The 12,791-nt window shown below is 40.0% G+C and overlaps 1 protein-coding gene and 1 long non-coding RNA gene across 11 annotated transcripts in view; one reads left to right on the forward strand and one right to left on the reverse strand.

Moving 5' to 3' along the window:
* The first annotated feature begins 3,916 nt into the window (after positions 1–3,916).
* Positions 3,917–6,471, forward strand: LOC148032996 (transcription factor FAMA-like). Its single transcript, XM_087683696.1, has 4 exons — positions 3,917–5,029; positions 5,252–5,506; positions 5,927–6,121; positions 6,338–6,471. The coding sequence occupies exons 1-4, from the start codon at positions 4,271–4,273 to the stop codon at positions 6,416–6,418; spliced, it is 1,290 nt and encodes a 429-aa protein (XP_087539822.1). The 5' UTR covers positions 3,917–4,270; the 3' UTR covers positions 6,419–6,471.
* The window catches only part of LOC148032997 (uncharacterized), a 37,877-nt gene continuing 30,514 nt past the window's right edge, over positions 5,429–12,791 (reverse strand). For 2 of the 10 annotated variants that reach the window (XR_015691711.1, XR_015691705.1), the window contains exon 3: positions 6,509–6,643. This is a non-coding gene — a long non-coding RNA (uncharacterized LOC148032997). Of the gene's footprint in view, positions 6,644–6,907; positions 7,102–12,791 lie in introns of all 10 variants that reach the window. The other 8 variants (XR_015691708.1, XR_015691710.1, XR_015691703.1 and 5 more) reach the window with 8 other exon arrangements.

A 12,791-nucleotide genomic window follows, 5' to 3' on the forward strand; every position in this document is an offset into this window, starting at 1 on the left:
ATGCAAATCATATTAGACAATTTAATTTCCCAAACTGATTTATCCTTATTTGGTAATCTACAAGACTTTTGTATGCACTTCACACCATTCATCAAACTATATTTTCTTTCCTCCACAAATCAAGCTCTAATGGTTCTAGGAATATTTATACTATCTTAATTCATCTTATCATTCAGGAGACTCTTTGTAGATTCTTGCCAAATAAGTTAAGACCATGTCATGATTGTCTCATAGTAGTGGAAATGCAATACATAGGTTTATTACAAGCTACAATAAGGAAATAGTTGACTTGTCTTTGAAACATAGATTTGAGATTGTAAAGATCAAAACACTCACTTTACAAGTACTAGTTTTTATGTTCTAGCTTGACAACCACTTGGCAAGTATTTTCATAATATAATATTAATACAACTTCTAGGCTCCAATTTATGTTAGCCAATGTTTATGGCCTTATTTAAATTGACATTTCATTACTCGTGTGACTAAGTTGAATTTTACAATGTTATCCCAACCCTACAAATTTGATAGGTGGCTTATATTTCCATTTTTAAAGCTAGAGTTAATAGTCGAGGCTAGATTCCATAGTTACTCTTTGGCGCTATTTTTAGTCTATGTAGTTTGTATATGGGATTAGACATAGATAGTGGGTCCCACATCATTAATTATATGTCCTCTCATGAAGAAGAGTCCATCGACATGTTTACATATTGGGTGGTTTCATAGTTTGCATGGTATCATATTTCTACTTCAAGGTTTCAAATGTTGAGTTCAAGTTTTGGTGAAGTAGAGTGTGCAAGTCTTCCATGAATGGAAGAAAATTTTTGGACTATCAAAAATCTCCATCAATTGTGGAGAATGTTTAAATCATCAAAGAGCTAGCTCACCATATACATCTACATGGACCATGTTTTTTATCACACTATAGACTTTTTTGAAGTCTTATGATCATGGTATAAAGTTCAATTTAACAATATTAACAAATTGAAAGTGCATGCAACTCAACAAGCATCCTTCTTATTTTTACAACCTTTAACTAGTAGAAATTATATAGAATGTCTCTATCATCCAAGCTACACCTTTTATGCATGCAATTGTGGATTTCTCAAACAATTTGGACCTTCTTTCTTTGCATATGTAGCATGGAAAGGACAACCATGTACAAGGAGCCAATAAATATTTTGAACCTTTGTTTAGATACGATTTCTCTTTCTTTCACATGGTTCTCACCTTTATACCATGAAATTTTGGGAACTCTAAACATAATGAAAGATCAGGAGTCTTGATAAATTAAATGCATAGTGTCTAAATTTCCTCCTTTTTAATGTCTTGATACAACTTATTGCATTTGATCGATCTAGCTTGTCGTTGTGTTAATTATTGCATTCTCATATACAAAATACAAAGGATAGGGAGAGAAAAATTATATTTGTTCTCTTTTCTGAGGGAGAATGGATGTGTTGCTACCCTTGTTGAATGCAAGATTTACGATGCACTACACTAATGAAAAAGGATTTATCATTGACACAACATTCATCTCTACCTTTGAACATATATCCTTTTATGGATGATTATTGGTGTTAAAATTGTCTTTGTTATGGGAACCAAAAAAAGGACAATAATCTACATTTTGTATATATGGATGGCATGGATCAAAATACAATCAAATGTGAAATAACTTTGGAACCAATATCAATACAAAAGTGATAAGTATGCACCCTAGCCTTTAGTAAGTGTTGCTAAGATCCCCATCTTTAATGTGGCTTACCTTTTCCATGAATATTTGTTATACTAAAATGTCATTAAGCTAAGTCCACTAACATCATGTTCAAGTAGCTCAAATGTTTCAATAATAATTAAATACACCTAATTTTCTTCTAAAAGATGCAAGCATTCCATGACATCAAGGTACACACTTTTTTTTCACACTAAGTGTAATTAGATTTGAATAACACATTGTTCAATTGTCTAATTTGATACTTGTAAACATCACATAACTTTGTTTGAAATGTTAAAAGTTAAAATAGTTTCTTGAACCATTATTCATCAATATATTTTGGCATCATTTGGAGTGTCTTTAAGCGAGATAATGTTTTTATATCAATAGTAGTTGTGGCCAATTTGTGTTGTCCTAGATGACAAATTGTGGATGCATATTCACATCCTAAAATGCATCTTAGCTGATGTCACTTATGAATCTATGTGGTTCAACTAGAAAACAAGAATAATCATTTTTGAAAGCAAGAATATGCTTGTTGAGTTTAAAATAGAGCTCTATACAAGGGCCATCCTTTCTTCATGCATTTCTATCCAAAGAAATCAACTTATAGAAGGAACTTGCCTTGAATATTAACATCCTAGGAATTATTCCGAGTCTATATCATTCTAGATAGGTTGGTTCCTTACTTAGGTGGTGTCCCCCAATGAAAATGAAAATGAAAGCAAATATGACAAGAGAGAGAGAGAGAGAGAGAGAGAGAGAGAGAGAGTGTGTGTGTGTGTGTGTGTGTGTGTGTGTGTGTGTGTGTGTTTATGTCCTTTTAGAGGCCTCAGAGGTGCATAGGACAAAGAGACCTACATCATAGCTTTTTGTTACAATCCATGTAGTATGTCATTGGCACAAAAAGAAGCTAGGGTGCCATTAGCACAAAAAGAGAACCACCTACTAAAGCTATTAAGGTACTACATACAATATGACCCAAAAATAACTTAGAGATTAGGCTTGTTAAACTTATTTTATTATGACCTATAAATTGCCCATTTGCCCTTGTTTTGAGCTACCTTCATCTTGGCAATTTCACATGGTCATGCTTTGAGTTGAGCTCATGTAAGTTCATATGTGATCAAAACTTGGTTTTCTTGAAACATTTTGATTGCTTTAATTCTTTACCTCTATCTTCTATGCTTCCAAATTCCAAAGTTTATTGATTCTTTCCTTGCTTGATAATTTTCTCTTTGAAGGCAAGTGAGTCTTTCAAAACCACATTCTTTGCTTTCAAGTGGCGAAGTCTTTGATTCAAATATTCCTCCCATAGGTTTGGCTCTAGATTTGACTTGGATGGTGATGCCAAGACCATCAAGAATGTCTTTGGGTACATCTTGTAAGTAGGGCAAGAGTTTAAGTCTAACCCTCGCCCCTTGTTGCTACAAAATAGGAGGTGATGAGGGAGGTTAAAACTATTTAGCTCGTTCTTGGAAATAAAACTATCATTATAAGAGAGAGAGAGGGATAAAGAGAGTTTCAAGTTAGATGCAAGGTCCTTGATGAGGGATTGTGCTCTTGTGACACGAGAGAGAGAGAGAGAGAGAGAGAGAGAGAGAGAGAGAGTAGTTCAGAGAGGATCAATGTTTAGGGTTTTTTTTTTGGACTAGATTTCCAAACTATTGATTGAAATTGAAGTTCACATTGATAAAGACTAGCCTTTTTTAAAGCATTCTACCTATAAGATTGGCTAAGGTCATATGTTTAAACACAAAAATCAAGGACATTCCAACCTGTTCCCTTTTCCATTGGATGGGAAAAATATTTTCGTGAACGAACGAGAGAGAGAGAGAGAGAGAGAGAGAGAGACTCGTGTGACGGTTATGGGCATAGCATGGCGTCATGAGGAGCAGAAGGCATTCAACTTTCAAGATAGGAATTGAAGGCCCTTCGACCAGAACTGCAAACGGCCACCACCACCCCCTACTTACTAACTAATCACAACCCTTCCCCTCCTCCCACTCCTCACCAACCCCCCCACCCCACACACACACACACACACACACACACACACACACACACGCACACACACAATGCGCCACCTCTCGTCTCTCCATATTGTCAATGATCTCTCCTCTTCTCTCTCTCTCTCTCTCTCTCTCTCAAAATGCCCAAGATCATCCAAGATTTTCCCTATTTGCAACTCCGACCAATCGAGTGTCCTAGTTCTATACACAAAGCTTCCCGCTACCCTTTTGACTTCCTGCCTATCCTGTCACTCTAGCTCTCTAGGCGACTGCCCAATTTCAGCCCCAGCTCTTAAAAAGACGATTTTTGACTCCATCTCTATTCTTTCACTACCTCCTACAGGCTTTCATGGTAAGTAGTAAGTACGAAGTACTGTCAGATAGAGGTCCCAGCTGCTCCGATGACTATATTTTGCTTGTATGCCTAGCCTAGGTGGCATTCTCTCCATGACTCTCTCCTACAGCCTTCCATCATAAGTACAAAGGACTGTCAGATACAGGCCCCAGCTGCCTAGGTGGCTAAGGTAGGAAGTGACAGGCTAGTATGGAAGGAGAGCCCCCATGGACTAATAATATGGACAGATTGCAAACACCCCTCTCTTACAAGCACCTGGTCTCAGCAGCAGCTGCCACTGACTCCCAATCATCTGATCAGCACCCTGGCCTTTCAATCTTGCAACATAACAGGCATGACCACATGAGCACACCAGCCATCCTTGACCTTCATGCAGCCGCACCTTCCGGAGGATATAGCCAGCTACAGCCTACAGGGCCTTTTGATCTTCCATTGAGAGATGGCTATCTGGGCTGCATGGATGCATCTCTTCCCAACGAGGACCTCTGCACAAACACTCAAGCTATGTCTAACCTTCAAACAATGCAATCCCTAAGGGACTTCATGGTTGTGAGCAACTTTGCCAATCCCACTACTCCTGCTAGCCTGCAATATAGCCATCAAGAAGATGACCATGTCAACTTGCTAGATCCGAGAACAATCTCGGCTGCATCCCTACCCTTCTACTTCAGTCTCGTTGATGATGCATCGGCCTCTCCCTCCACATCAACACAACCTCCCCCAAACAGCCAGCAGCAACAGCAAACACAACTCCGTGCCTTGGGAAATAGACCGGAAACAGCAATGAACTACAGAAATCTATGTAGTGGGGAAATGTTCGGTACAGAAAGAAGCCCACATAGAACTCAGCTCCAGAGGGAAAGTCACATCCTTGCTGAAAGACAACGAAGAGAGGAAATGAATGAGAAATTCACAATCTTGAGATCCATGATTCCGAAACTAACCAAGGTCTGATTAATGAATACACATAGAAATCTTCGTAAGTCCATATCCATCGAAATATGTTACTGCATGTAAGCATGCATCTCAAAGTTAAGAACTAAAATCTTGGCATCATGATTAATGGCATTTGCTTTCAGTAGTTTATAGAAAAAGAAAATGAACCAGGAAAAATGACTATTCACAGTCACGGCTCGTCTATATTATTCCTTATGGCCTGTCTTATTTCAGAAGGATAAAGCTTCCATTGTTACAGACACAATAAACTATATCAAAGAGCTTGAGAAGAAGGTATCCTATCTACAAGCTTGCAAGGGGAAAGCAAAAGGCTACTTAAGGCCGGTCCAAAGAAATATTGAATCGTCACCAAGTGCAGCTGCGCAGGAGCAAAGAGGAATAAATCTTGAAAGCAATTTGAAAGAAATTGTAAAGGTTGCAGATGACTCAGCATTGAGCACTGGAGACCTTCCAAATGGAAATGATGCTGTAAGGTCCCTATTCAACTACATTTTCTCCAGTGTTTCTGAAGCAGCAAAGAGTGACTATTAGTTATGCAGCTTGCAGTGTTGACCAATTATGTATTACCTTGAAATGCACCTTGAGTGATCCATTATTTGACCACGCACAGATCTTTAATAAAACTACTGGCTGTGCACTAGATATAACCTGCAATCAGATTGAGACAGCTGAAACCATTGATGATGCTTCAGTCTTTTGTTACTTTGCTGTGGCCACACCCATGTTAAATCAAAGCATATAAGCAATTAGGATAGATTTCATCACCCATGGAACTCTTGAGAATTTTGTGACAAGTCATGCTAGCTTTTAGTGTTGTATGGGAAGCCTTTATGTTGGCAGAGTAAGGGTTAAGTTTAAGCTCTAATGTTGGATTTTCATGGTTACCAGGATATTAAGACTGTGAGGCTTGGACACGTGGAAATTCAGGACCTAGGCAGTCAAGCTGTGATAAAGGTTTTGTCACCAAGAAGTCGGGGGGTTGTGTTGCGGCTTCATTTGGCATTGGAAGAATGCAAAGTGGATGTCATCCAGTCCAATGTAACTACTGTAGGAGACAAGATGGTCCACTTTGTTACAGTTGGGGTATGCTAATCATCCTCTGTGTCCAGCTCAGTGGCAGAAAGCAAAGGCCTCACTAGTCTGTGGTTGGTAATATCTACCTAGGACCAGCAAACAAAGGCTCAATCTGTCCTTTGCTTTCTGTCAGTGACAAAGCTTGTCATGACCACTTTCTTTTGGCTATTTCTTAACAAGATATTTGTCGATTATTTATGACTATATAAAGCAAAACTTTTGCAGCTGAATCCTGGAGTAAGTGCAAACACGAATGAGTTGATTGCTGCTCTACGATTAGCATCAAGCCCACCTGCATTGAGTTGATTCGGCAGAATCTTGTACAACTGAGGTCAATTTATGCTGTTAAAAAACGTACATCAACTCCTGCAATTCAGGATCCAAAGTAACACATACCGTAATGTAAATGAATTCCCAACAGAAAAGCATCTAGAGTTAACGCAGTTTGGAGTGGAAAGTGCTCGCAACTGCTCATGTACTGCTTCTGTAACATAGCTTTTGGACTTCTACCACCTTCAAGGCCACATAATCCTGCAGAAAAGTGACGATCTGGTCAAGTATCCAAATGGATACACAAGAAACTAGTATTTAAGATTTTCTGATGCCAAATTTATCCCAAAAAGCTTCATAACTGTGCACAACAGTTGTAAAGGTTGAGCCATGATCTGTCTGACTATATTGATGTTCCCACAAACATCTGATTATAATGATGTTACCCGCAAACACCCTCACTTTACCAAAGTTTATCAGTGGTATGAAATTTATTACAATGTGAAAACTAAAAATCTAGTGAACCTTAGCTGGATTTTGGTACATAGTTATAATTCATCATCTACCCAAGCTGTTGAGATCTTCCAATAAAATGATGGGTTCTGTTTGCAAAATGACTCTTCTGTAGATCCTTTCCAAGCAAGAGTTTACATGTGTAACACCCTCTGTTGACCTTTTCTCAGTACATCTTTTGGTTAAGGATCTGTAAAATACAACCCCTATAAACCAAGACAAATTCCAAAATTTGTTAATGCAGTACACATACAAGAACAGAGCAGCAAGGACATTACAAAGACTAGCACCTACTTGAAGACACACCAAATGCATATGCCCTTACCTAAAAACTATAAATCTTATTCCTTCATCATTCAAGCATCTGCCTTGAAAGTTCAATGTTAGCCTTATTAGGTCAGATAAATTCTAAACTGGTTGAAATGACCATGTGATAGTTTCTTCACAGAATCGGTTCACCTAAAATGACCTGAATGGCAGCTTGACACTGACTAATGGTTATGCAAGGACCACTTTGGAAATAATGCATTTACTACCTGCAAAATGCAACAAGGACCACTTTGGGAACAATGGATTCAGTAGCTGCACATGCAAGTATGAAGCCAAATTAGGCCTCTAGCGGGCTTGCCATATGATGGGATTAGAGTAACATCAGGAGAGAGAGAGAGAGAGAGAGAGAGAGAGAGAGAGAGAGTGTGTGTGTGTGTGTGTGTGTGAATGACAAAGCTGGAAGCACTGGAGGAGATCCAACCTAGAGCCATGTGCTTCCACTATACTCATGCTTTGCACATTTGGTGTATAATATGGATTCCATTGACCATCAGAGGTCTCATGTTCATTGCTATTGCTCTTTTTAAATCTATTCTTCATAATCTTGTCTCACAATGTCAATCTTATGTCTTCCACTTCCATTTTGTTGGGATAAAGGCTCGGTAACCTCCGTGTACTATATACGCACATTGTACATGTGAACGCACCCTTTACGTGCCCCAAGTATAAATACATTTTATTTTTTGTGTACCAACACATTGTTGGTACACTCTAATCGACTCGTACCTTTCACTCTTCTTACACTCTCTCCAACCATTACACTCTCACACTCACTCCAGCTCAACCTCCCTCTCTCTCTCTCTTGTGCCCCCTCTTGATCAAACAATTGGTATCAAAGCCTCTTTGTGCACGCTTCCTGTGCACAAGAAGTGACACGGGATCAGCTGACAGGGCTGATCGCAAGCAAAAGACATGACAGTTGGGCGACTGCACGTCGACAAAATGTGGACCAGGCGGCAGCTGTTCGCGACTAGGCAGCAGCCGTGGACCAGGCGTCGTGTCGTGACGAAGGGGACCAGGGACCATCGTGGCGCGAACTGCCAACGGGCAAGGGACGACCAGCAGACGACCAAGCGACAAGTGCTGCGTCAGTCGCGACGTGACGGGACCGCGGGTCAACAAACCCCCTCCCGTCGTCTTTTGTTTTAAATCAGAAATTCGTTTTTCTTTAAATCCCTTTATCCTCTTCCTTGACAAAGTTCACACGTGAAGCATAGTTTCAAAATCTGTGTAAATCTGGCCAAAAAACTTGGGGCTTTTTCTAGATTTGATCTCATCTAGGCCTAACAGTGACATTCGTGTCAGAAATTGCTGACATTGCGAGCGGTGACCTCAATTAATTTGGGGATTTTGCCAAATTTGTCGAAATTTCGCTCTTTTGAGCAAAATTTCCTGACATTGGATCCCAGAAATTTGGGCCTTTTCATGTTTAGTTTTGCTCAGCTGAGTCAAATTGGCTAACACTTATGCAATTTTGGACTTGAAATTTTGGGGATTTGAGCAAAATTTGGTAAATTTCTGCATTTTTGCCCGTTTGGTGGCCAGTTCATGTACAAACAGCAGAAATTTACTTCTGGTTGAGAAAGAACAACAGTGCATTTTGCTGGTTCAGCTTGTGCTTTTGCAAATTAGTGCATTTACTCGTGTTCATGATAAAATGGCTGCAACTTCTTCCAATTCAGACATCAAGAGTTTGATGGAGATCAAACGATTTGATGGTCATGGCTTTGACCTTTGGAAAGACCGTATGTAGGGCATTTTGTTCCTAAAGGATTGTGAGGATGCTTTGCAGGAAGATAAACCCAAACTAATGTTTGATGCAGATTGGGCCAGAGTGAATAAAAAGGGTGTGGCTTACATAAAGATGGGTGTCACTTATGACATTCTGACAAACATTAAGGGTTTAGATACAGGTTTTTCAATATAGGAGAAGCTGAAAACTACTTATGAGATCACCACACCTGTTAATCAGGTGCATTTAATGCGCAAGTTGGTGAATATAAGATTGGATGAGTCAAAGCCTGCAGCTAAGCACTTGAGTGTATTTACAGGGATTATAAATCAGCTCAAAGATGCAAATTTGGACTTTGATGATAGGTTGAGGGCGATCTTTTTTATCATGACACTGCCTGACTCTTGGGAGACCTTGGTGGTTTCACTCAGCAATAACCCCAATCTCTCATATGATGGGGTGAGTGGTTCTATCTTGAATGAAGAAATTAGACGTGTGTCAGCTTATAATGTAAGAGACAGGGCTGAAAAGAAAAATGCAAATGCAGGGCACGGGGCAGAGAAACAGGAGCAAGAGCAAAGGAAAGGAAAAGAGTGACATTACTTGCTATCACTGTGATCGGAAGGGCCACAAGAAACCTGATTGCAGGTATTACAAGAAGGAACAAGAGAAAAAGAAGAATGCAGGAGATAAAAAGAATAAGGAAGATAAGACAGATGCATCGGAAACAATCAAAGGCAAATAGAAGGCCAATGTGGCCTCTAGTGTGGTCATAGAAGAGCTTTCAGATACAAAGGCTGATGTATTATGTGCAGTTGATTATGATGCCCTTGTATGTCACATGCAGGATATGCAGATTACCAAGACTGATGTGATTGATGCACTCTTGTCAATTGATGATAGTGTCACTCAGACTTGGATTGTAGACTCTGGTGCCTCTTTCCATGTAACTCCTTGCTTACAGTGTTTTGCTATGTTCAATGTAGACAGTTATGGAAAGGTATATCTTGGAAATAACCATGCTTGCAGCATTGATGGGATTGACACAGTACACTTGTCTTTGGACAATGGTCGAGAGCTTGTGTTGAAAGATGTCAAATATGTGCCTGGCATTAAAAAGAGTTTACTATCTGTTGGTCAGCTTGACTTGCATGGCTATACCACACTGTTTGGTGGTGGTTTGTGGAAAGTGAAAAAGGGTTCCATGCTGATTGCAAAAGGAACCAAGAAGACCTTTAAGTGGGAGGTTGTTGGGATAAAGGCCCGGTTACCTCCGTGTACTATACACCCACATTGTACATGTGAACGCACCCTTTACGTGCACTAAGTATAAATATATTTTATTCTTTGTGTACCAACACATTGTTGGTACACTCCAATCGACTCGTACCTTTCACTCTGCTTACACTCTCTCCAGCAGTCACACTCTCACACTCACTCCAGCTCAACCTCCCTCTCTCTCTCTCTTGTGCCCCCTCTTGATCAAACACATTCATTGCACATTGTCACATGGTATCCAAAGTTCAGCTCTTGCTTGATGCAGACTGCTGCATTTGAGCTGGAGTGCAAACTCTGCATTTTCTGCATAGTTGGTGAACAGGTTTGTGTTTATGTATATGGCACACTGCTGTGTGTGTTTTTTACTTGGCCAGTTGTGTGCCTGCTACAACAGCTGCTGATGGTCATGCTTACCTTTTATTAAGTTGTGTGGCTTTCTATTGTGCTGGTGTAGTGGCTATGATGTTAACTTTTGAGTTGTTTGCTAGTAGTCTGCACTGATGTTGATGCATGCTTGATTTTGCAACAGCTGCCTGCATGTTGCTGTGTGTCTTCATCCACAACACTTTGGCTTGGGCTGGGCTGACTTGATGTTTGTTATCATCCAGTTGTTGTTTGGGTTGACTTTGTGCTTTTAAGCCTTAGTTCATGTGGAGCCATTTACAGCTGTTCTTGTGTGTTTAGCTTGTGTTTTCCAACTTTGTTCACTTTGCACTTCTCCCTCAAAGTGGGTTTCTTCGGTGTTGATTCAATGTTATCACTAAACTCCATGCACACATTTTTGAGCATATTCTTGTTGTATGTGTGTATAGTGTATGTATGAGATCTTGCCTCATGTGACTTGTTGTTTACTAAGACCATTGAACTGGAGTTTGGTTGTTGGCTCATTGCGGACCTTTCAACAGCTCTAGGTATCTCTTGTCCATATCACTATTTTCTAATTGACTTATCTCTTCATTATAGCACTTCTATTCATTGCTGTCGTGTTCACTTACCATGGTCTCACCTGGTTGCTTTGAGGCTTTCTTTGAGAGCTGAGACTTTTTTCGAAACAGTGGGGTCTTCAGCTGCAGGTATTTTTCCTCATGCTTGGCTGGACTTTGAATATCTGTTCCACATCCCTACTGTTTTGGGAGGCTTTTTTGCAGGATGGTGGTTTTCAGTGCAGCTCATTGAGGCTTCTTAATGACACTTCTCCAATGGTATTTGTAGTGATCTACCTAGGCTATGCTGATTAGATTCTGCCTTGCTTCCTTGGTGACGATCATGAAACTAGACTCCAACTAAATCAGTGATGGTGATCTCTTTAGAGAGGGTTACTAGACCCTCTTTTAGCAAGGCTAGTTCTATTTAAATGCTGGACAAATTGCTACTACATTGAGCTATGACTCCTTGGTCTCAATTCGATGCTTTCCATCCCTTGTCAATGCTTATTGTCATACGAGTTTTCATGACACGAAGGGATGCTAAAGAGGGTCATTGAGTTCTCTTTTGGCATGACAAGGTTTGTTCAGATGGTGGAAAAATTGCTACTTCATCGAGCTATGACTCCTAACCCTAACTTGAATCCTTCCCATTCCTTGTCATTGCTTACTGTCATTTGTCAGTTCCTGTAGGCTAGTTTAACTCTAGTTCGCAGCTTTGGCACTCTCTCTATTCATCAAACTTATTTTTTTAGGACAACAGCTATAATCTTAGGCATATTAGAAGGAGATTAGGGTTTCTCATATCTATCCATGGCTTCCTGAACCTATCTACTACTCAAGTTGCATGCTAAGTGGTACTCTAGTGGCAAGCTATGAGGAACTGCTAGGGTTTATATTGAAAACACGATGTTCACAACCATGCATGAGACTAACAATAAATGAAATCAAATAGTAGGGTTCAAACAAAAAAAGTACACAATAGCTGAAGGAATAAACTGATAGTATAGTGTATCAAGTACAGCAGAAGGCTATCCAATAGCCACCATCTCTAGGAGCAGATTGAGGGATGCTGAAGGGTGTGCAGTCCTCTGAATGGGTCTTGAATGCAATAGACCACTATCTCTTGATGTTGAAGATGAATAATGAAGTCTCCGATGATGAGGGAGTAAAGCAGTGACTACAAACACAACAGTCCTTCACAGAAGAGAGGCTCGAAATAGCAGGTGCAGCGACTCGGAAGTGTTAGTTTAGTATGTATTATGGGCTTTAGGAACTATGTTCAGCCTTCAGTTGGGCATTGGACAAAGGCAGCTGTGCAACCACTTCTAGTGTTAGTTTAGTATGTATCGTGGGCTTTAGGAACTATGTTCAGCCTTCAGTTGGGCATTAGACAAAGGCAGCTGTGCAACCACTTCTAGGTTTCTTCAATTGTTTCATGTCTCACCCCAAGGATTCTATATATGATCCACTCCACTCTTAGTTGTTGTATCACACCATCTTGCATCTACGAAGAGAGGGAGACCAAAGGCACTAATATTGGTCATCATTGTGCTGGTTCCCTACTCATATTGTACTACATATCTTATGTGGACTCCATTGCTTGTTCATTCAGAGTTTCTTGCAGTCGTGT

This window comes from Lygodium microphyllum, chromosome 8, assembly GCF_053477565.2.
Source record: "Lygodium microphyllum isolate KBCC chromosome 8, Lygodium_microphyllum_v1.1.10, whole genome shotgun sequence".
Classification (NCBI taxonomy): domain Eukaryota; kingdom Viridiplantae; phylum Streptophyta; class Polypodiopsida; order Schizaeales; family Lygodiaceae; genus Lygodium; species Lygodium microphyllum.